The sequence below is a fragment of the Chanos chanos genome, chromosome 7 (assembly GCF_902362185.1).
Source record: "Chanos chanos chromosome 7, fChaCha1.1, whole genome shotgun sequence".
In the NCBI taxonomy this organism is placed as follows: Eukaryota; Metazoa; Chordata; class Actinopteri; order Gonorynchiformes; family Chanidae; genus Chanos; species Chanos chanos.
Genome location: NC_044501.1, coordinates 38,377,012 through 38,398,137, shown reverse-complemented (window position 1 = coordinate 38,398,137; position 21,126 = coordinate 38,377,012). Strand labels below are relative to the sequence as shown.

The 21,126-nt window shown below is 39.2% G+C and overlaps 2 protein-coding genes and 1 pseudogene across 2 annotated transcripts; all 3 read left to right on the top strand.

Moving 5' to 3' along the window:
• Nucleotides 1-3,900: 3,900 nt before the first annotated feature.
• On the top strand, nt 3,901-6,395 carry LOC115816570 (E3 ubiquitin-protein ligase TRIM39-like). The gene is made up of 6 exons (XM_030779546.1): nt 3,901-4,488; nt 4,709-4,804; nt 5,078-5,245; nt 5,342-5,489; nt 5,720-5,746; nt 5,848-6,395. Exons 1-6 carry the CDS (start codon nt 3,901-3,903, stop codon nt 6,393-6,395), a joined length of 1,575 nt encoding a protein of 524 aa, XP_030635406.1.
• Nucleotides 6,396-11,516: 5,121 nt separating this feature from the next.
• Nucleotides 11,517-14,639, top strand: LOC115816536 (E3 ubiquitin-protein ligase TRIM39-like). Its single transcript, XM_030779500.1, has 8 exons — nt 11,517-11,523; nt 11,859-12,100; nt 12,131-12,448; nt 12,831-12,926; nt 13,025-13,258; nt 13,355-13,493; nt 13,873-13,899; nt 14,092-14,639. The coding sequence occupies exons 2-8, from the start codon at nt 11,861-11,863 to the stop codon at nt 14,637-14,639; spliced, it is 1,602 nt and encodes a 533-aa protein (XP_030635360.1). The 5' UTR covers nt 11,517-11,523; nt 11,859-11,860.
• Nucleotides 14,640-17,931: 3,292 nt separating this feature from the next.
• LOC115816537 (nuclear factor 7, ovary-like) lies at nt 17,932-20,648 on the top strand (annotated as a pseudogene).
• Nucleotides 20,649-21,126: the final 478 nt, after the last annotated feature.

Below are 21,126 nucleotides of genomic sequence, written 5' to 3'. Positions count from 1 at the left end.
TTTGTTCTCCATTACTGGTCTTCACACAATCACTCATATTGCTGTTGTACATACACCTGTTACCATGTAAAGTCTACACTGGACTGCTCAGAAATATCTCATCTTTGGCCTCTACATAGCAAAAACATTTTTGCTTTTACGGATCTCTCACAGTGGATGTGACTCTGGATCCTGATACAGCTCATCCTGAACTCATCCTGTCTGATGATGGGAAACAAGTGACACATGGTGACAAACCACAGGATCTCCCTGACAACTCTGAGAGGATTACCAACCGGTTTAGTGTCCTGGGAAAGGAAGGGTTCTCCTCAGGGAGATTTTACTTTGAGGTGCAGGTCAATGGGAAAACTGACTGGTTGTTAGGAATGGTCAGAGAGACCATTAGCAGAAAGGGAAATATTACACTGACCCCTAAGAGTGGATTCTGGACTGTGAGTCTGAAGAATGGGAATGAGTATAAGGCTCTTATGAGGTAATGTAATGGGGTAATGTAATTATGGGGTAATGTAATGGGGTAATGTAATTATGGGATAATGTAATCTGATCGATGCACTTGTTGTAAGTCACTTTGGTTAAAAGCATCAGCTAAATGCCAAATTGTAAATTGTAAGAATAAACAGATACTGGCCAAAACATTCATATAGCATCACGGGTTGGTTTATGGGGATGTAACCATGTGTGAGGATTTCACAGACCAAGACCCAATCGCAGACCCACTGAATAAATAAAATAAGATTTATTCAAAACAAAAATCAGAATCCAATCTCAAAAACAGTGTCCAGTCCAAGGTCAAATCCAGAAATCCAGAGGGCAAACAAATCCAAATCGTAAGGCAAAAGAATAGTCAAAACAGGATACAAGCAAGGTCAGAGCCAGAGATCCACAGGGCAACCAAATCCAAAACGTAAAGCAAAAACAGGTCCAGGTAAACACGATCAAAAATAACAGATCACGGGAGGCAAAACACACAGACTGGCAGAGAGAACAAAAGGTCACAATCTGACAAAGAACAGGTACAAAACACAGGACTTCAGAACAATTAATGGCAGAGACAGACTATTGGAGGAGACAAACCAGGTAATAATAGGGATCAGGTGGGGGGCGGGGACAGGAGTACACAGGGACAAACAGAAGCACATGGCAAAACCAAAACAAACAAAAGCACAGCTCGACAATACACAGGCTGGCCAGCATGGCGGCCAGATTCCCCAATCATGGCAGATGTACTGACACCATGTGTGGAAACCAGATGTCTTTTTTAATTTTTTTATTATTTTTATGAATGAATTTCTGCACCTCCGTTCCGTGGTATTGGTTCCTGAGCTTCTTTAAACAAAGCAAGACAGAAATATAAGATATGTAAAATCTGAATTCATTGGAATTTATAAGAATGTATGTTATTTGAGAAATTTAGAACACGAATTTCAGTTGTATCATAAAGAACAGAAGAATAAATGTGAAAACTGCCATGATTAATCATGTACTGCTGTACTGATGTACAGTGTGTTTTTTCAACTGGATCTAACACAGACAATAGCAGAGTCATGATTAACCAAAATTAGCACATGCAATGTTTAGTAAATCTGTCTGTCCTACAGCACACAATGTATGGCTCATGGAGGCCTATTACAGTGCAGTGTATCATGTGGAAAGTTAGAGAACAGTGATGATGTATCATGACTTGTCATATTCAGATATATTTTTTTTTTAAATCTGTATTGTTCAGCTTTGTTGATGAAATGATCTGTGACGTGCATATACTGCAATTTAATTAAAAAAAACAAAGATTGAATCATTTTTCCTTGAGACTATGTAAATCCTCTATTGCATAGGTGAAATAAAAGTACTTTCAAAGATTCAGACATTAAAGTGTGTGTTCATCACTTGTTTACATGCAGCTCACTATACTGACATAATGCTCCACTTCTGCTTGAAACAATGTAATTATATATTTTTTTCAACAACTTTTTTGTCAGCCTATGACTATTTGATATTTTTATTCCAATTTATAAAACTAATATGTGTAGTACCATAACTGCAGGAATATCATATCCACTGTGGAGCAGACAGACATTCCTGGTTTAATTACATGTATTAAATCTAGTCAGTCACAGATCATGACTGTGGATGATGACAGTTTGTGGACAGATACACTCTTTGACCTAATGAGTAGAGTAAAGAGCCATTTTGACTACAGAAGCAAAAGTGTATTAAGTGATCAAGTGTGTTCCATGAAACTTCTTATTCCATTATCATTATGATATTCACCTCATGAAATGACCCTTCATGTGTCCTGTATGTAGATGTGACAGGGCCAACATGGGCTGAATAAACTCACCTCAAATCACCTCACCCAAGGGAATTACATTGCAGGATAGATTTGTGTGACACGCAGTTGTCAAAAATGTGCCCACACAGGTAGTTTGGACAACGGAGCCTAGTCATGACTTTCAAGTTCGAGCAATGAAGTTTTCTTTAATAGATATCACACTTTGAATAGAAAAGCACACTGAAAGCTGCTGCAGAAGGCAAAAGAGAATTCTTAATTTTATTCAGAGTGAATATAATAAGATTACAAATAGTTTCTGAATCTCTTTTCAGTACCAGCAGTATAATGTTAAATAGACAAAACTTGAACTTATCACAAAAACAAGAGGAGTGAAAAAGAATATTCACACCCAAAAGACATGGATATGGATAGAATGACTGAGGGAGGTGTCTGATGGTGGCAGGAAGGGAATCTTACTAAGGGAGGGAAACCAATGTCATGAAAAGGCTGGAGACCGATTGCATGTGCTGAGACTTATTCTTTAAATACAGTTTCATGGTGAACAAGCACAAGTCTAAACTCTTGTAAAGAGAGTACTACAGAAATCCATGATGAGTTTGATAAACAGGCAACGGTCAAAACATGGAAGATTAAACAACAACAACAGAGAGCTAGACAAAAGCAAAGTGGAAAATCAGGCAGATATTCAGAAGTTTTTATTTGATATATTTGTAACACTTAATCAACATATGGGCATAATTTCTCTATTCTGGTTGAGTTAACTGTGTCTGTAAAACTGTGTTTGATTGCCCTCATCACCACACAGTCACACACTCTGACAAAAGAAACAGTAACCGGTCAGTCACAGAGAGATGATTCTGAGTGGAACCAAAAACTCAGTATCGTCTTATTTTCAGCAGTCCTATTTCAGCAGTCTAATATTGTATGTATGAGTACTGGCATACAAAGTAAGTAAATACTGGAAACAATATGCAAATGTGTTCAATGCATTATTTCAGTGAACTAGCCAGGTGTATTGTACAATGGTGAAGAGCAAAGCGGTGAAAACTGATGTAACGGGGATGGTGTTTGTGTGTGTGTTTAAATAGCCACTGTCCCTTTAAAAGGATGTAGGGATTGTAGAGCTGTTCTCAGGGGTGGAGCTGCATGATAGTATTTGGATAAAACGAAAGTTAACTGAAGAGCTGAAACGTTGATCACTAGGACTGACTGAAAAGACAGTTACATATCTCCACTGCACAACTTTTAACACTTCAGAGAGACAGAGCAGTCATCACTAATACAAAGGTGAGCAATGTGTTTGAATGTGTACGTATGTGCATGAATTGGAGAGAGAGAGAAAAAGAGAGAGAGAGAGAGAGTAAAAAGGGAGTGAAACAGAAAGCGTTGATATACAGTGGGTTATGCAGTAAGCCCCTGATCTTAAACAGTTTCGTAGCATGTGATACAGGTATATTAACACATAAACAAACATTACATTCTACCTTACAGCTCAGATGCTGTGGACTTTTCATCAAACCATTTATAATTACAGTGATCTTGTGAAAAGAGCCAGTCTCGGCATAACTCATGGGAAAAATTGTATGTTCTTCCTTTCTGTGTGTCCAGATATGGCTTCCTCCAGCAGTCTCCTGTCTGAGGAGCAGTTCCAGTGTTCTATCTGTCTGGATGTGTTCACTGATCCAGTCTCTACCCCATGTGGTCACAGCTTCTGCATGACCTGTATCAAAGGATTCTGGGACACCAGTACCTCCTGTCTGTGTCCCACATGTAAGAGGAAGTTTGAGAAGAGACCAGATCTCTTTGTTAATATAGTGCTTGCTGATTTAACCGCTCAGTTCAGGAAGTCGATTGAGGTGAAGGTCAGCAGTACCCCACAGACACCTGCTGTTAAAACCAGAGACATTTCATGTGACATCTGTACTAGTGACAAACTGAAGGCTCTGAAGTCCTGTCTGGTGTGTCTGACCTCTTACTGTGAGACTCACCTGGAGCCTCATCAGAGAGTCCCAGGCTTGAAGAGACACAAACTGATTGATCCTGTGGAGAATGTGGAGGATTATATCTGTAAGAAACATGAGAGACCCCTGGAGCTGTTCTGTAGAGATGATCAGACATGTGTGTGTCAGTTCTGTACTGAGGGAGAGCACAGAACTCACAACACTGTCCCCATAGAGGAGGAGAGTGGAGAGAAAAGGGTGAGAGTGACTTTTATCAGTTAGTGAAGAGGAGTACTGACTTGAAACTGAAACTGACCTAAAATTTTAGACGTATTTACGCTGAGTCACAGCCTTACCAAAATTTAGCCACAGCCTAAAGATCTGAGTAGAAGTCAGCATGAGGGTTAAAGAGAATCTTTGCTTTTTAGCATGTCCGCGGAAAACAAACAAAGACAGTCTGTGCCTTTTCTGTTCACAGACACAGATGGGGAAGATACGGATTGAAGTCCAGCAGATGATCCAGGACAGACTGAAGAAGACTGAAGAGATCAGACACTCAGTAGAGATCTGTAAAGTGAGTGAAACAAATTGACTTGACTCAAAGAGTTCAATGACAGTAAATGCACTGTGTTCAGCATTGAAAGTGTTCAGTGTGGTGAAGTATGATAGGTGTTTAGTTATTTTGAGAAAACCTTTTTATTTGTCGCATATAAGAAAAACACAGAGAACTAGAAAGTGTTCAGTCAGATGAAATATCAACGGTTTATGCTTTTCTCACTAGAAAAAAACAGAAGAAGATGAAGTCTACAGTGTTGAGATTTTCTTTCCTCTCATGAGATCCATTGAGAGAGTCCAGACTGAGCTGCTTGAAGTGATGGAGGAGAAACAGAAAACAGCAGAGAAGGAGGCTGAAGGAGTCATTAAAGAACTGGAGCAGGAAATCAGTGATCTACAGTGGAAAAACAGTGAGCTGGAGCAGCTCTCACAAACTGAGGACCTCCTCCACCTCCTACAGGTGAGTGTCCCTCTCTCTGCTCAATGACAATGCATAACATGACCAGACAAGACTCCCCATGCTGAGGGATTTCTCCTCTCTCCTGCTGTACTGTAGATTTACCCATCTGTGTGCAGCCCTCCCCACACCAAGGACTGGACTGACATCAGTATTAAGACTGCTGTGAATATGGATGCTCTGTGGAGATCTCTGACTCAGCTGGAGGAATCATTCAATAGGGAAATAGAGAAGATCCCAGAAATAAGTAAGTCTTTCATGATCATTAAGACTCCTGATTAAATACAGTTAAATACAGGAAGTTAAATACAGTAACTTCATACATGATGAGAACACAGAGTGACATTAAGACTGTGTGACCTTTGTTTTGAGTCATTTGAGAGCATAACTAACATATGTTCACAGTGATAATGACAGGTGTATATTTACTGATGGAGATGTGGAGTCTTATTAACCATATGCATCTTGTCTTCTCAGAACTGAAGAGGGCTCAGCAGTATGCAGGTAGTGGGTCTGTGCATCTTATCTTCTTTTGTTCTCTGTTATACTTGTTCTCAACTTCACTCAGTTACTCATCCACTTTTGTGTTTACTGATCTATCACAGTGGATGTGACTCTGGATCCTGATACAGCTCATTCATATCTCATCCTGTCTGATGATGGAAAACAAGTGACATGTGGAGATGAAGAACAGGATCTGCCTGACAACCCAGAGAGGTTTAGTGACTATCTCGGTGTCCTGGGAGAAAAGGGGTTCTCTTCAGGGAGATTTTACTATGAGGTGCAGGTCAGTGGGAAAACAAAGTGGGTTTTAGGAGTGACCAGAGAGTCCAGTGAGAGGAAGACGGACTGTGCAGAGTGCCCTGATAATGGATACTGGACTGTGTGGCTGAGAAATGGGAATGAGTTTAAGGCTCAAGATGGTCCCTCTGTCCTCCTCTCTCTGAAACACAAACCCCAGAAGGTGGGGGTGTTTGTGGATTATGAGGAGGGTGTGGTCTCTTTTTATGATGTGGAGGCCATGTCTCATATCTACTCTTTCACTGGTCAGACTTTCACTGAGAAACTCTATCCATACTTTAATCCCTGTAGTAATGATGGAGGTAAAAACTCAGCTCCGCTGATCATCTCTCCTGTCAGTCGCAATAAATGAAGTCCAATATTTCTAAATGTTAAGACGAAACCCAGAGGATTTAAGTAATATCACCTGTACTGTGTGTTTTTCCCTTTCTTATTCTCCTTCTGTGGTATTAAAGAACACAGAAATCCTATACAATAAAAATACATTATAGTAAATACAATTTAGCAAAAGTGACCGAATCGCTGTAAACTCTACATACACGTTCATCACCTGAATTTTCTCCATTATCTCACAAACTCCTCAGTAACAGATATCCTCCTGTAAATTCACAGAACGTTGTACAAAGAGAAAATATGTCAGTCAAATCACAAAGTGTATGGTTAAAAATGTCTACTAATATTTTTTTTATCATGATATTCCATTTTGTTTGTTTCATGCTTTTATACATCTATTGATATATTGAATAATTTGGTGGTTGGATTTACATATACATTCTAGAAAGCTATAATCAAAAAGAATATACATGCATTACATGTCCATTACCGTTCCATACCCTTACACTTCATCTTAGGTTTCATCCTTACTACCTGATGACCCAGTGACCTGGCTGAAACTGCAGCACACAGGGAGCCTGAATGGCAGCACACCCTCTCATCCTGACTATGTAGAACTTCCTACAGGAATAAATGTGCACAGCCAGGGGAGGGACAGCAGCACTGACCACTGACACTGTTATGACTTTGACCTCTGTACTTATCTACACCAAAGACTATATAAAATGCCAGATAATAAATAACAAATGCGCTTTCTACACAGCCAAATCTGCGTATTACTCGAAAATACTTAATGTTAACAAAAATAACCCCAGGATCCTTTTTGATACAGTATCTAAACTTACCCAGAATCACTCCCCTCAATATAGCCCTTTTGCCGCAAACGATTTTGTTGAATTTTTCTTGCAAAAAATAAACTTAATTCATCGTAATACTCAAATTAATTTATCAAATCAGACTGCCTGCATGCTCTCCGTTACTGCACCTAAGATTAGTCAGGATGTGCACCCTTTAATTCAGTTCAACCCTATCTCTCTAGACCAGCTTCTTGCCTCCTTGATCCCCTACCTGCTAAACTTTACATAGAGCTTTTCTCGGTTCTCGGACCAACAATCTTAAACACTTTAAATATGTCAGATTTAATTAAATCTGATGTTGTACCTTCCTCTTTTAAAACAGCCGTGATCAGGCCTTAAAAAACTGAGCCTTGACCCTGAAGCCTTAAATAATTATAGGCCGATCTCTAATCTCCCGTTTCTTTCAAAAATACTTGAAAAATTGATAGCCCATATGTCCTCTAACAGTCTGTTTGAAATATTTCAGTCAGGCTTCAGGTGTTTTCACTGTACTGAAAACACGCTTACTAGAGTAACCAATGATCTTTTATTAGCCGTGGATGCTGGTGCTACTTCTATTCTTATTCTGCTTGATCTGAGTGCGGCATTTGACACGGTTGATCACACTATATTATTAAAGCACCTGGAAAACTAAATTGGCATTATGTGCCTGGTGCTCTCTTGGTTTAAATCTTATCTCTCTGAGAGAAAGCAGTGTGTCCACTATAATAATGTGACCTCTGAATACCGTAAGCTTAACTATGGTGTTCCTCAGGGATCAGTCCTTGGCCCTTACATGCTCCCTTTGGGTGACATTATTCGTAGTTACAACACTAACTTCCATCGTTATGCTGACGATAACCAGATTTTCTTACCTATCCAGCACAATGACCACTCTGAATTGACTAACCTTGAAGCATGTCTCTGTGCTATTAAGGGTTGGATGACTTCAAATTTCCTGATGCTTAATGCAGGCAAGACTGAAATGCTGGTCATTGGTCCCCCTACGCATAAGCATCTTTTTAGTGATCTAACTCTAAATTTTGACAACTGCATCATCTCTCAAAACTCTTCAGCGAAGAACCTTGGTGTGATTTTTGACTCTAGTCTCTCGCTCGTCACTCATATCAAGAACACAACCAAAGCTGCCTTTTATCACCTCTGAAACATTGCTAAAATTAGGCCCTTTCTAAGTATGGCTGATGCAAAAACCATTGTTCATGCATTCGTCACATCTCGCCTCGATTACTACAATGTTCTTTGCTCTGGCCGGCCTGCCTCTAGTACCAGTAGTCTTCAGCTGGTCCAGAATGCTGCTGCTAGAATTCTGACCCGAACGAAGAAGTTTGATCATATTAGCCCTGTCCTGGCTTCCTTTCATTGGCTCCCAATTCATGCAAGGGCAGATTTTAAGGTCCTCTTATTAACATATAAAATTTTACATGCGCTTGCTCCTTCCTACTTGTCTGACTTAATTACACCCTATAACCCACCTTGCACCCTGCGCTCTCAAGATGCTGGACTATTAGTCATTCTAAGAGTTAAAAAGAAGTCCGCTGGCAACTGAGCCTTTTCCTACTGCTCTCCCTTCCTCTGGAATGGTTTACCTACGGAAGTTAGAGAGGCAAACTCTCTCAATACCTTTAGAATGAGACTAAAGACTTATCTATTTTCTCAAACTTATGTATAATATAATTTTGATTTGACTTTGTTATAGACATGTAAAGCCCTTTGAGACTATAAATAGTGATATTGGGCTCTAAATAAACTTATTATTATTATTATTATTATTATTATTATTATTATAATTACTGATCAGTGTTATAGTGAGGATGCTTTTTCATGAGGTGGGGCCACTGTACATAACAACTGGAGGCATGGCAAATGCTGTTTTAATCTAACTACAGAAAAACATATTAAATATCATTTTTTTTATATAATTATGTTTATTGGGTTTTGGTTATAATAACAACAAAAGACATACTTAAACAAGTAGTTCACCAGACCAACACATCTGTGCATTAACAAAACCGTACCTACCCATGTTTCATCTCCACACACCGTGGCTTTAACATAATTCGACACACTATCACATATAAGACATATAAGACTTTGTCAGTTTGTAACAGAGGCTGGATGCAAGTGCAGGTCAGAAAGTTCTTTATTTCAATCAAGCATAATAACTAAATTGCAAAGACTTACAAACACCAGTCCATGGAATCTGGTGAGCAGGAAAACCACCATAAAACAAGGTGAGCACCACACCACAACACACCACACCACAACACACCACACAAGGTGAGCGCTGCACAAAGCATCACACAAAGAAACAGGGAAAACCAAAGAGACTTTATACAAAACTAAACAAAGCTCAAAAAACTAACTCAAGACAGATGTGGTCAATCATTAACTCAAACGGATTAAACCAAAAACCAGGAAGAAACAGAAGTAAATCAAACACTGGACTGAACCAGAAACCAAGTATACATAAAAAGAACCAAAATTGACCACTAGAGGAGGGGAAAAACAAGAAACAAGGAACAGGAAGGAGCAGAATTTGACAAAGACACACTCACCATTCACACATATACACGTACACATGGTTCTCCCTCCTGTGTTCCCCCCACCTGGTCCCCGCCATATTCTACTGAATTGTTCCCTTTGATTTCTGTCCTCAGACATTGTCTTCTATGGTTAAATAATAGTTCATCATTTCCTTCCATGCCTGCATGGATGGGGTCTGTACATCTTTCCAAAGCTTTAAGATAAGTTTCTTAAACACCAGGGAGGAATACAAAACCCGCCACTCAATAGGGCACCTCAATTGATCTATCCACTGCAAAATGCATTGCATGGGTATTAAATTAATCTCAATTTTACAAATGTTAGTCATCCACTTCTGAACATCAAGCCAAACTTTCTGAACTTTTTCACATTTCCAGAAAGCATGTATGAGGGTGTCCTCATGAGAACTACATTTTACACGCAAAACGGAGGATATGTAACACAAAACATATTGAATATTCATATGAAATATTCATGGAAAATAGGCAAAAATATTAAAAGAATTTTACATTTTTTTTAAATTCATTTTCTCGTTGTTGCACCACCTGGTGTCTGTGATGTTTTTAAATCAGGTTTTTCAAAAACGTGCCCACACAGGTAGTTTGTACAACAGAGCCTAGTCATGACTTTCAAGTTCAAGCAATGCAGTTTTCTTTAATAGATATCACACTTTGAATAGAAAAGGACACTGAGGGCTGCTGCAGAAGGCAAAAGAGAATTCACAATTTTATTCAGAGTGAATATAATAAGATTACAAATAGTTTTTTGATCTCTTTTAAGCACCAGCAGTATAATGTTAAATAGACAAAAATTTTACTTATTACAAAAATAAGAGGAGTGAATGACTGAGGGTGGTGTCTGTTGGTGGCAGGAGGGGAATCTTACTAAGGGAAGAAAATCAATGTCATGAAAAGGCTGGAGACCGGGTGCATGTACTGAGACATATTCTTTAAATACAGTTTCATGGTGAACAAGCACAAGTCTAAACTCTGGTAAAGGGAGTACTATAGAAATGCATGATGAGGTTGACAAACAGGCAATGGTCAAAACACAGATGAGGAAACTGCAACAATAAAGGGCCAGAAAAAGGCAAAGTGGAAAACCAGGCAGATATTCAAAATTTTTTCTTTTGGATGTGTTTGTAACACTCGACATAACTTCTCTATTCTGGATGAGTTAACTGTGTCTGTAAAACAGTGTGCTTGCCCTCCTCACCAAACAGTCACACAGTCTGACAAAAGAAACAATAACTGGACAGTCACAGAAGGACGATTCTGAATGGAACCAAAGAATTCAGTATCATTTTATTTTTACCAGTCATATTTCAGCAGTCCAACATTGTATGTATGAATACTGTAATTAATACAAAGTAATTAAATACTGGAAACAATATGCAATGTGTTCAATGCATTATTTCATTGAACTAGCCAGGTGTGTTCTACAATGGTTAAGAACAAAGCAGTGAAAACAGATGTTACAGGGATGGTGTTTGTGTGTGTGTGTGTGTGTGTGTGTGTGTGTGTGTGTGTGTTTATGTGTTTAAACAGCCACTGTCGCTTTAAGAGGGGGTAGTGATTGTAGAGTTGTTCTCAGGGGTGGAGCTGCATGACATTATTTTTAAAAAACGAAACTTAACTGAAGAGCTGAAGTGTTGATCACCAAGACTGACCGAAAAGACAGCTACATATCTCCACTACACAATTTTTAACACTACAGAGACACAGAGCAGTCATCACTAACACAAAGGTGAGCAGTGTGTAGATATGCGTATATGTGGATCAAATGGAAAAAGAGCGAGAGAGAGAGAGAGCGAGAGAGAGAGAAAGAGAGAGAAACATAAAGTGTTTTCCTAACACTTGTCTTATATACAGGTTGTGCTGTAAAACTTATTGTTAAACAGATTGGTAAAAGGAAAAACTTTGAGATGAACACAGATAAGAAGCTGACATGCACTTTGGACTTTCTAATGCATCCACTTTATTGCAGTGCTACTGTACACAGATCCAGTCTCAGTGTAACAGTGAAAATGTACATAATTTAAACGAAGAATATATATACAAATTTACATTGTCTGTGTCCAGATATGGCTTCCTCCAGCAGTCTCCTGTCTGAGGAGCAGTTCCAGTGTTCTATCTGTCTGGATGTGTTCACTGATCCAGTCTCTACCCCATGTGGACACAACTTCTGTATGACCTGTATCAAAGGATTCTGGGACAGCAGTGACTCCTGTAGGTGTCCAATGTGTAAGAGGAAGTTTGAGACGAGACCAGATCTCTATGTTAATACAGTCCTTGCTGATCTAAGTGCGCAGTTCAAAAACTCAGTTGAGGTGAAGACCAGTAGTACCCCACAGATACCTACTGTCAAAACCAGAGACGTTTCATGTGACATCTGCACAGAGGAGAAACTTGTTGCTCTGAAGTCCTGTCTAATGTGTCTGACCTCTTACTGTGAGACTCACCTGGAGCCTCATCAGAGAGTCTCAGCCTGGAAGAGACACAAACTGATTGATCCTGTGGAGAATGTGGAGGATTATATCTGTAAGAAACATGAGAGACCCCTGGAGCTGTTCTGTAGAGATGATCAGACATGTGTGTGTCAGTTCTGTACTGAGGGAGAGCACAGAACTCACAACACTGTTCTCATAGAGGAGGAGAGTGGAGAGAGGAAGGTGAGAAAAACTTTTATCAGTTGGTTTAGAGGAACACTGACTTTGAATCAAAAAAGCCCTGAAACTATATACATATTTATATTTTCAGGTATATTTTTTTTGTCACAGCCATACTGATTTTTAGCTGTGACCTAAAGAGCTGATGTGGGATAAACTACGTTATTGGCTCAGTGTTTCAATTTTGTTTAGATTGTGTATTTTATTTATTGGTTAGGAGACCAATATTCCAGGTATGTGTCTTGGATTAGGGTATACAATCTGCTTTTGATATCAGAAAATAGTGGGGGTAGACCTCCTCAGTGTTCCACAATGTTCTGCTCTCACAATTTCCAACACTAATTTGACACCACAGTCTGTGTGTTTTTTTCTGTTCCTTTCACAGACACAGATGGGGAAGATGCGGACAGAAGTCCAGCAGATGATCCAGGACAGACTGAAAAAGATTGAAGAGATCAGACACTCAGTAGAGATCTGTAAAGTGAGCGAACCATGTGTTCGGCATCAGAATTATTTCACAAGGCAAAATATCACCAGTATTGAGTTACATTGACAACATTATTTATTTTCTCTCATTAGAAAAACACAGGGAAAGAGAAAGCAGACAGCATAGAGATCTTCACTGCTCTTATGAGATCCATTGAGAGAGTCCAAGCTGACTTACTTGAGTTGATGGAGGAGAAACAGAAAGCAGCAGAGAAGGAGGCTGAAAGAGTCATTAAAGAACTGGAGCAGGAAATCAGTGATCTAAAGAGGAGAGACATTGAGCTGGAGCAGCTCTCACACACTGAGGACCTCCTCCACCTCCTACAGGTGAGTGTCCCTCTCTCTGCTCAATGACAATGCAGCACATGACAGGACAAGACTCCCCATGCTGAGGGATTTCTCCTCTCTCCTGCTGTACTGTAGATTTACCCATCTGTGTGCAGCCCTCCACACACCAAGAACTGGACTGACATCAGTATTAAGACTGCTGTGAGTGTGGACACTCTGAGGAGATCTCTGACTCAGCTGGAGGAATCATTCAATAAGACAATGGAGAAGACACGTGAGTTTGTGATGATCATTATGATCAAATTATTTTTTATGAGTTTTTAAAATACAGCTACAGAAAACTTCAGATGTAAATATTTCTATGGTAAAATATGCACAAGGAAGTACAAAGACTGCTTTTAAATGGTTATCTTTTTCAATATTCCATGTCCTTTCATTGATATCTGATAATATGTTCTATGAATTATAATTACCATTATAGAGTTATTCCTGAAAAGTACGATACAGTAAGTTCACACACAAAGAGGTCACAGTGTTGTCTCAGAGCATGATTAACATATTTTCACAGTGATATTGACAGACAGGTGTTTACGGATGGAGGTGCAGAGTTAACAAAAACAAATTTAATAACCATATGAATCTTATCTTTTCAGAACTGAGGATGATTCAGCGATATGCAGGTACTGGGTCTGTGCATCTAATCTTCATTTGTTCTCTGCTTTTGGTCCTTACTTTTACAACATAGTTCATACTGCTGTAATGCTGCGCATATTGCTGCTACCGTCTGAAGTCTGCATGGGGCTACTCAAAAATATCTCATCTTTGATCTTTGCATGTAAAATACACATTTGCGCTTATTGATGTCTTCACAGTGGATATGACACTGGATCCTGAAACAGCACAAGCAAACCTTATCCTGTCTGATGATGGGAAACAGGTGAAATTTAGAGACAAACCACAGGATGTCCCTGACAACCCAAAGAGGATTACTCATTGGTATAGTGCCCTAGGAAAGGAGGGGTTCTCCTCAGGGAGATTTTACTATGAGGTGCAGGTCAGTGAGAAGACTGATTGGTATTTAGGAGTGGCCAGAGAGTCCATTGAAAGGAAGGGGAATAGTGCTCTGACCCCTATAAATGGAATTTGGACTCTGTTCCTGAGGAATGGGAATGAATATAAGGCTCTTGATGATCCTGAGGTCCTCCTCTCTCTGAAACACAAACCCCAGAAGGTGGGGGTGTTTGTGGATTGTGAGAAGGGTGTGGTCTCCTTTTATGATGTGGAGGCCATGTCTCATATCTACTCTTTCACTGGTCAGTCTTTCACTGAGAAACTCTATCCATACTTCAATCCCTGTAGAAATAATGGAGGTAAAAACTCTGCTCCCCTGATCATAACTCCTGTCATTCACAATAAATGAGTTTCTGCATAATTTTTTAAATTGTAGTTTTATAGTGAGATCACAAAACACAGAGGAGCATCATTTGAACAACATCACTTGCACTGTATATTTTCCCCTTTCACATTTCTTATAGACTTCTCTTTGGCAACATTAGAAGCAGACACTTTTCAGTAAATTCAAATGATGTTTGGTTAAAAAAATTGGTTAAAAATGGCACACTACTATTTTATTAGCTTGAATTGCTTTTTTTTGTTTTTTTCTGTAACATTATGGATTGATGTGTGGAGTCACCTGGTGATTGGATTTACATTTAGGTTCTAGAAAGCTACAATGACAATGACATCTGTGAACTTCAGACAGAATATAGATACATTCCATGTCCATTGCTGTACCTCACCTTTACGCTAAGGCCTCAGGCCTCTGGTTTCATTTTTAGTGCCTGATGAAACATTGACCTGACTGCAACTTTAGCACACAGGGGCCCTGAATGGCAGCACACCCTCCCAGTCTGGCTGTATAGGACTTTCTATGGAAAGGAATGAGAACAGCCAGGAGAGAGAGAACAGCACTGACCACTGACAGTGTTACCACAGTGACCTCTGTTCTGTTTCTATACACCACAGACTGTATCAAATGTCAGATATTAGATAAGTATTTGTATTAGAGTGATTAATACAATGACTGGTAGGGTCATTGTACATGGCTGAGAATAATTAGATACAATCCTATTTTATCCAGTCATGTTCATATCCACTACTTCATATCAGCTATGAATGTACTTAGTTATGTTGACACTGAGGTTGATTTTTTGAGGGTTTCTACTTCTTCTCTCTAATAAAACATAATATAATGTAATAGAATGTAATCAATCATTTTGAAATTTTGCCCCAAATGATTTTACTCAGTTCTTCAGAAAGAAATGAGAGGAGAAAAAAACCATTTCAGACATTGTTTGTAAATTTGCTCATGGTGTAGGAATAACACTGAAATAATATAACATGATTTTGCAGTTATATTTTTTTCTCAATTGTAAAACACTTTCTAAAGTTTCAATAAAGATTATGAATAATGTCATTACATCTGCCTTTCTGTCTGTCTTTCTGTCTGTCCTTTTTCTGCCTGTCGGTCTGTTGTCTATTTTTCTGTCTGTTTGTCTGTCTGTCTGTCTGTCAAACTGTTTCTCTATTTTCCTGTCTGTCTGTCTTCTGCATTGTATAAACTTGTAAGAGACCTCTCTGGGGAGAAGGGTACATTGGGGGAGAGACTCATTATTTGCTAGAGATTTGCAAAAACAACAGTCCACTCGCTACTTATTCATCACTCTCACACTCCCCCTTGAGGAAATGAAGGTAACAACATCCAAGCGCACTAACAGAAAGGCAAGCAAAAAAAAAAAAAAAAAGACAGAGTAAACCAACATTCAGCCTTTTGATTCAGTTAAGTTCCTTCTTCTAACAAAATGACCAATCAGATTGGTGCACAATGAACACAACAACAAACATGCAGAATCAGAACACTCTTCTCATGAGTTTTTTCCTCGGGTTTTAGGATGAATAATTTCTGAATGAATGAAATGTTTTCACACATGTAGTTTGTTAACTGTGAGTGTCAGTGTGCCTGTGTTTAAAGTCAGGTTGCACAGGTTTCACAACATTGTGAGATAAAAAAGATAAAACTTTTGCCAGAATGTTTTTCTGTGTCTGTACGAGAGGATGTTGAGAACACAAATATAAAACTAGTGGCTTTACAAGCAGATTTGTTCTTTTCACAGTTATTCATATCAGGTCAGTTCCTTCATTTATAAGGACTGAGCTAAACTGTGAGTAACATTTTTCCTATAAATTCCCTGACAGCTTAATGTTTATTTTGTTTTGTTTATACTAAGTCGCTGAATTAAATGGATAAAGTCTGTGGGATCCTTCTGTCTATAATGTCTACTTCATTATATCACACTGAGGAGATCAGCTAAACCTTCTCTGAGACACTTATACATCTCTCTCTCTCTTTCTAAGAAATATCATTTAGTACTCTTTTACATTTTAAGTTCTTACAGTTTTAGCTGTTGACTGTTGACTGACAGTGGGTGGGACAGTGACATCACGGCATTGAAGTGAAAATAAAAGTTTGGGAAGAAATATTTGGGACAAGAAACACCATCTCTGCGCTTTTGAGATCTGACTTTCTAGAGAGCTTGACTGCTCTGTTCATTTGACTTGTCTGCATATTCCAGAAGGAAACACAAGATTTGACAAACTCAGGTAAGATAAGAATTCACAAAACTGTAATACATGGTTCAAGGTCAAATATTGTTAACACAAATGGAACACCTTACGGGTCTGAGTGGACACTTTCCTGTACATTTCTGGATATTTTGACTAACATTATGCAGGATGCTGGAAAATAGTAAAAACAAACTAACAAACAAACAAACAAATGAACAAACAAACAAACAAAAACAATGGTAGAGGTCAAATTGAGACAAATAATTAAAACTTAAGGATGTTTCTTCTGTTTGGTTGGTTTGTACTAAAACAATGCTGTTTGTCATTCTGAGTTATGGGTGTGTTTTCTGTGTGAATTGCTCTGTAGACACAGTCTAGACTCTCTCCAGATGTGACCAGGTGAACATATACTGTAGTGGAATAACCCCACAAAACAAACACACATTAAATAACACAATCAAACAAGTTAAACACAGCTGAACAGTTACTAGGTGACCAAAAAAATAAAAAATAAAAAAATAAAAAATTAGCACTCAAGTGAGAAACACTGTTAACACAAAGGAAACACCTTAAGGATGCAGGTAGCTACTTTCTTATACACTACTGGATATTTTAAAAAGCATTACCAAATGTAGGGGAAAAAACAACAAATAGAAGAGGTGAAACTGAATGTTGGCCAAATTTGTGCTAAAGAACATTGTTTTTCTCAGTTATGGGTTTTGCCAGTTGAGTAATGAAGTCTGTTTTCTGTGTAACTTATGTTGGTGTGGTCCAGAAACTCTCCTTCTAACCATTCCATAAGAATGGAATGTTGTTTTAACTTCCATATATTTGCTGTTTTTTGCTGATTCATATTGATTTAAATCAAATGCCCAATATATTCACAATGTTGCATGTAATATTTGGTCTGGGTTAAGTGTAATATTACCCCTCTCATTTTGACTGAATTTTATTCAAACTTGTTAGCTGGAAGAACTCCACACAAGACACACACACACACATTATTGCTAAGAGGACTGTATATCTCTAAATAAGAGATGTACTGCTAAAAGTCATGATCCTCTTATTTAATCTCCTTGTGTCCAGATATGGCTTCCTCCAGCAGTATCCAGTCTGAGGAGCAGTTCCAGTGTTCTATCTGTCTGGATGTGTTCACTGATCCAGTCTCTACTCCATGTGGACACAACTTCTGTATGACCTGTATCAAAGGATTCTGGGACAACAGTGACTCCTGTAGGTGTCCAATGTGTAAGAGGAGTTTTGAAAAGAGACCAGAGCTCTCTGTTAATACAGTCCTTGCTGATGTAACTGCTCAGTTTAAGAAGTCATTTCAGGTGAAGGCCAGCAGTACCCCACAGATACCTGCTGTTAAAACCAGAGACGTTTCATGTGATATCTGCACCGAGGAGAAACTTTTTGCTCTAAAGTCCTGTCTGATGTGTCTGACCTCTTACTGTGAGACTCACCTAGAGCCTCATCAGAGAGTCCCAGGCTTGAAGAAACACAAACTGATTGACCCTGTGGAGAACCTGGAGGATTATATCTGTAAGAAACATGAGAGACCCCTGGAGCTGTTCTGTAGAGATGATCAGACATGTGTGTGTCAGTTCTGTACTGAGGGAGAGCACAGAACTCACAACACTGTTCCCATAGAGGAGGAGAGTGGAGAGAAAAGGGTGAGAAAAATTTTTGTCAGATTATTTAGAGGAATACTGACTTGCAAATCAAACTAACCTGAAATTGTACACATATTTATGAACTTTAGCTATAATCTAAAGAGCTGAGTAGGAATCAGAATGGGGGATAAACCATATTATTGACTTGGTGTATTGGCTTGGATTATGGATTATGGATTATAGTTTTTTTTTGTTTTTTTTTTTACAAAACTCCAGGTATATGTCATTGATTAGCTGTAGAATCTACCTTTGATATCAGATAATGGTGGAGGTTGACCTCCTCAGTTTCAGTGGCCTGGACTCCACTGCTAGAAAGGCAGAGTGAGGTTAAAGAGAATCTTTGTTTTTTAGCCTGTCCAGGGAAACCAAGCAAGGAAGATCTTATTACGCATATGGTGTTCTGCTCTCACAACTTCTGCATGAGTTTGACACCACAGTGTGTTTTTTCCTGGAATTCTGTTCAAAGACACAGATGGGGAAGATGCGGACTGAAGTCCAGCAGATGATCCAGGACAGACTGAAGAAGATTGAAGAGATCAGATACTCAGTAGAGATCAATAAAGTGAGTGAAACACAAAGTATGTTCAGTGTCAGAATTGTTTAGTGAAGTAAAATATCACCGGTATTAAAATTTTTTTTACTTTTCTCCCAGTAGAAAAACACAGAGAAAGAGAGAGCAGACAGTATAGAGATCTTCACTGCCCTAATGAGATCCATTGAGAGAGTCCAGACTGAGCTGATTGAGTTGATGGAGGAGAAACAGAAAACAGCAGAGAAGGAGGCTGAAGGAGTCATTAAAGAACTGGAGCAGGAGATCACTGAATTAAAGAGGAGAGACAGTGAGCTGGAGCAGCTCTCACACACTGAGGACCTCCTCCACCTCCTACAGGTGAGTGTCCCTCTCTCTCTGCTCAATGACAATGCAGCACATGACAGGACAAGACTCCCCATGCTGAGGGATTTCTCCTCTCTCCTGCTGTACTGTAGATTCACCCATCTGTGTGCAGCCCTCCACACACCAAGGACTGGACTGACATCAGTATTAAGACTGCTGTGAGTGTGGACACTCTGAGGAGATCTCTGACTCAGCTGGAGGAATCATTCAATAAGGCAGTGGAGAAGATAACAGAGATAGGTGAGTCTGTAAGGATCAGTATGACTTCAGGGTTGAGCCATATCCTGTAATTCCATTACAGCACCAGAAAATGGTCACGACGATAGATGACACAAAGAAATGATACAGAGTGAACGCACTGTCTCAAAGTATTTTGCGCATTACATTGAATGTGTTAAATGTAATCACTGTTACACTGATACACATGTGAGTACTGAGGGATGTATTCAGTTCACATAAAAAGAATAACATGTATTTTCTTTTGGCAGAACTAAAGAACATTCAACAGTTTGCAGGTTTGTGAAATGTGCTGTTTTCTTGTACCAACGCACATTCAGTATGCTCATTCATTTATATGATGAACATTGATTTCATTGGAACTGATGTATGTATAATTTCGCACCTACAATTTGTCAGTGATCCACGTAAATGAAACACCATTTATTTTCTAATCTCTATATCTTAGTGAATGTGACTCTGGATCCTGACACTGCTCAACCCAACCTTGTCCTCTCTGATGACGGAAAAAAAGTGACACATGGAGACAAACGACAGAAACTCCCTGACAACCCAGAGAGATTCAGTAAATGTCCCTGTGTCCTGGGAAAGGAGGGGTTCTCTTCAGGGAGATTTTACTATGAGGTGCAGGTCAGTGGGAAGACTGAGTGGGATTTAGGAATGGCCAGAGAGTCCATTAACAGAAAAGGAAAAATTAGACTGACCCCTGAGAATGGATACTGGACTGTGTGGTTGAGGAATGGGAATGAGTATAAAGCTCTTACTGGCCCTGCTGTCCTCCTCTCTCTGAAACACAAACCCCAGAAGGTGGGGGTGTTTGTGGATTGTGAGAAGGGTGTGGTCTCCTTTTATGATGTGGAGGCCAGGTCTCATATCTACTCTTTCACTGGTCAGTCTTTCACTGAGAAACTCTATCCATACTTCGGTCCCTCTTTTAATGATGGAGGGAAAAAAGAAAGCTCTGCTCATTATCACGTCTGTCGCTCAAGCTGAATAAACTTCATACTTAATACTCTTTTGGTCCACAAGGTGGAAACTGAGTGCAGTTAACATAAATATATAGTTCGGCTCAAACCTTCTGATAACATCAGAGTTTTGTTGGTGCAAAAGTGGAAAACGGGTAGAACAGATAGTCTGACCACACCACCTTGGAATTTGTACCCGAGGAAATAGTGACATTTTACTAAACAATCTCTGTACATGTTTTAGATACTATGGACTCTGGAGGAGAGTGTGGTCTCCTTATTATGATGTGGAGGCCAGATACTCCTTCACTGAGAAACTCATACTTCTGTCCCTGCACAAATAATGGAGGTGAAACCTCTGCTCCACTGATTATCTCGCCTTCCAGTCAGAATAAACAGAAGTTCTGCCGTGTTTTTAGTCTTTTTTTCGTAGTGATGTCACAGAAACCAGAAGAACATCATTTGAATAATGTCACTTGCACTGTATATTTTTCCTTTTCATATCCTCCC

What these genes read in the sequence shown, in the direction of transcription:
- LOC115816536 (XM_030779500.1), top strand. Translation starts at nt 11,861, where the DNA reads ATGGCTTCCTCCAGCAGTCTCCTGTCTGAGGAGCAGTTCCAGTGTTCT. An exon ending in GTGCGCAGTTCAAAAACTCA is followed by an intron (nt 12,101 to 12,130) that starts GTTGAGGTGAAG and finishes AGTACCCCACAG; the next exon opens with ATACCTACTGTCAAAACCAG. An exon ending in GATGATTCAGCGATATGCAG is followed by an intron (nt 13,900 to 14,091) that starts GTACTGGGTCTG and finishes ATGTCTTCACAG; the next exon opens with TGGATATGACACTGGATCCT.
- LOC115816570 (XM_030779546.1), top strand. Translation starts at nt 3,901, where the DNA reads ATGGCTTCCTCCAGCAGTCTCCTGTCTGAGGAGCAGTTCCAGTGTTCT. An exon ending in AGGAGAGTGGAGAGAAAAGG is followed by an intron (nt 4,489 to 4,708) that starts GTGAGAGTGACT and finishes TTCTGTTCACAG; the next exon opens with ACACAGATGGGGAAGATACG. An exon ending in GAGGGCTCAGCAGTATGCAG is followed by an intron (nt 5,747 to 5,847) that starts GTAGTGGGTCTG and finishes GATCTATCACAG; the next exon opens with TGGATGTGACTCTGGATCCT.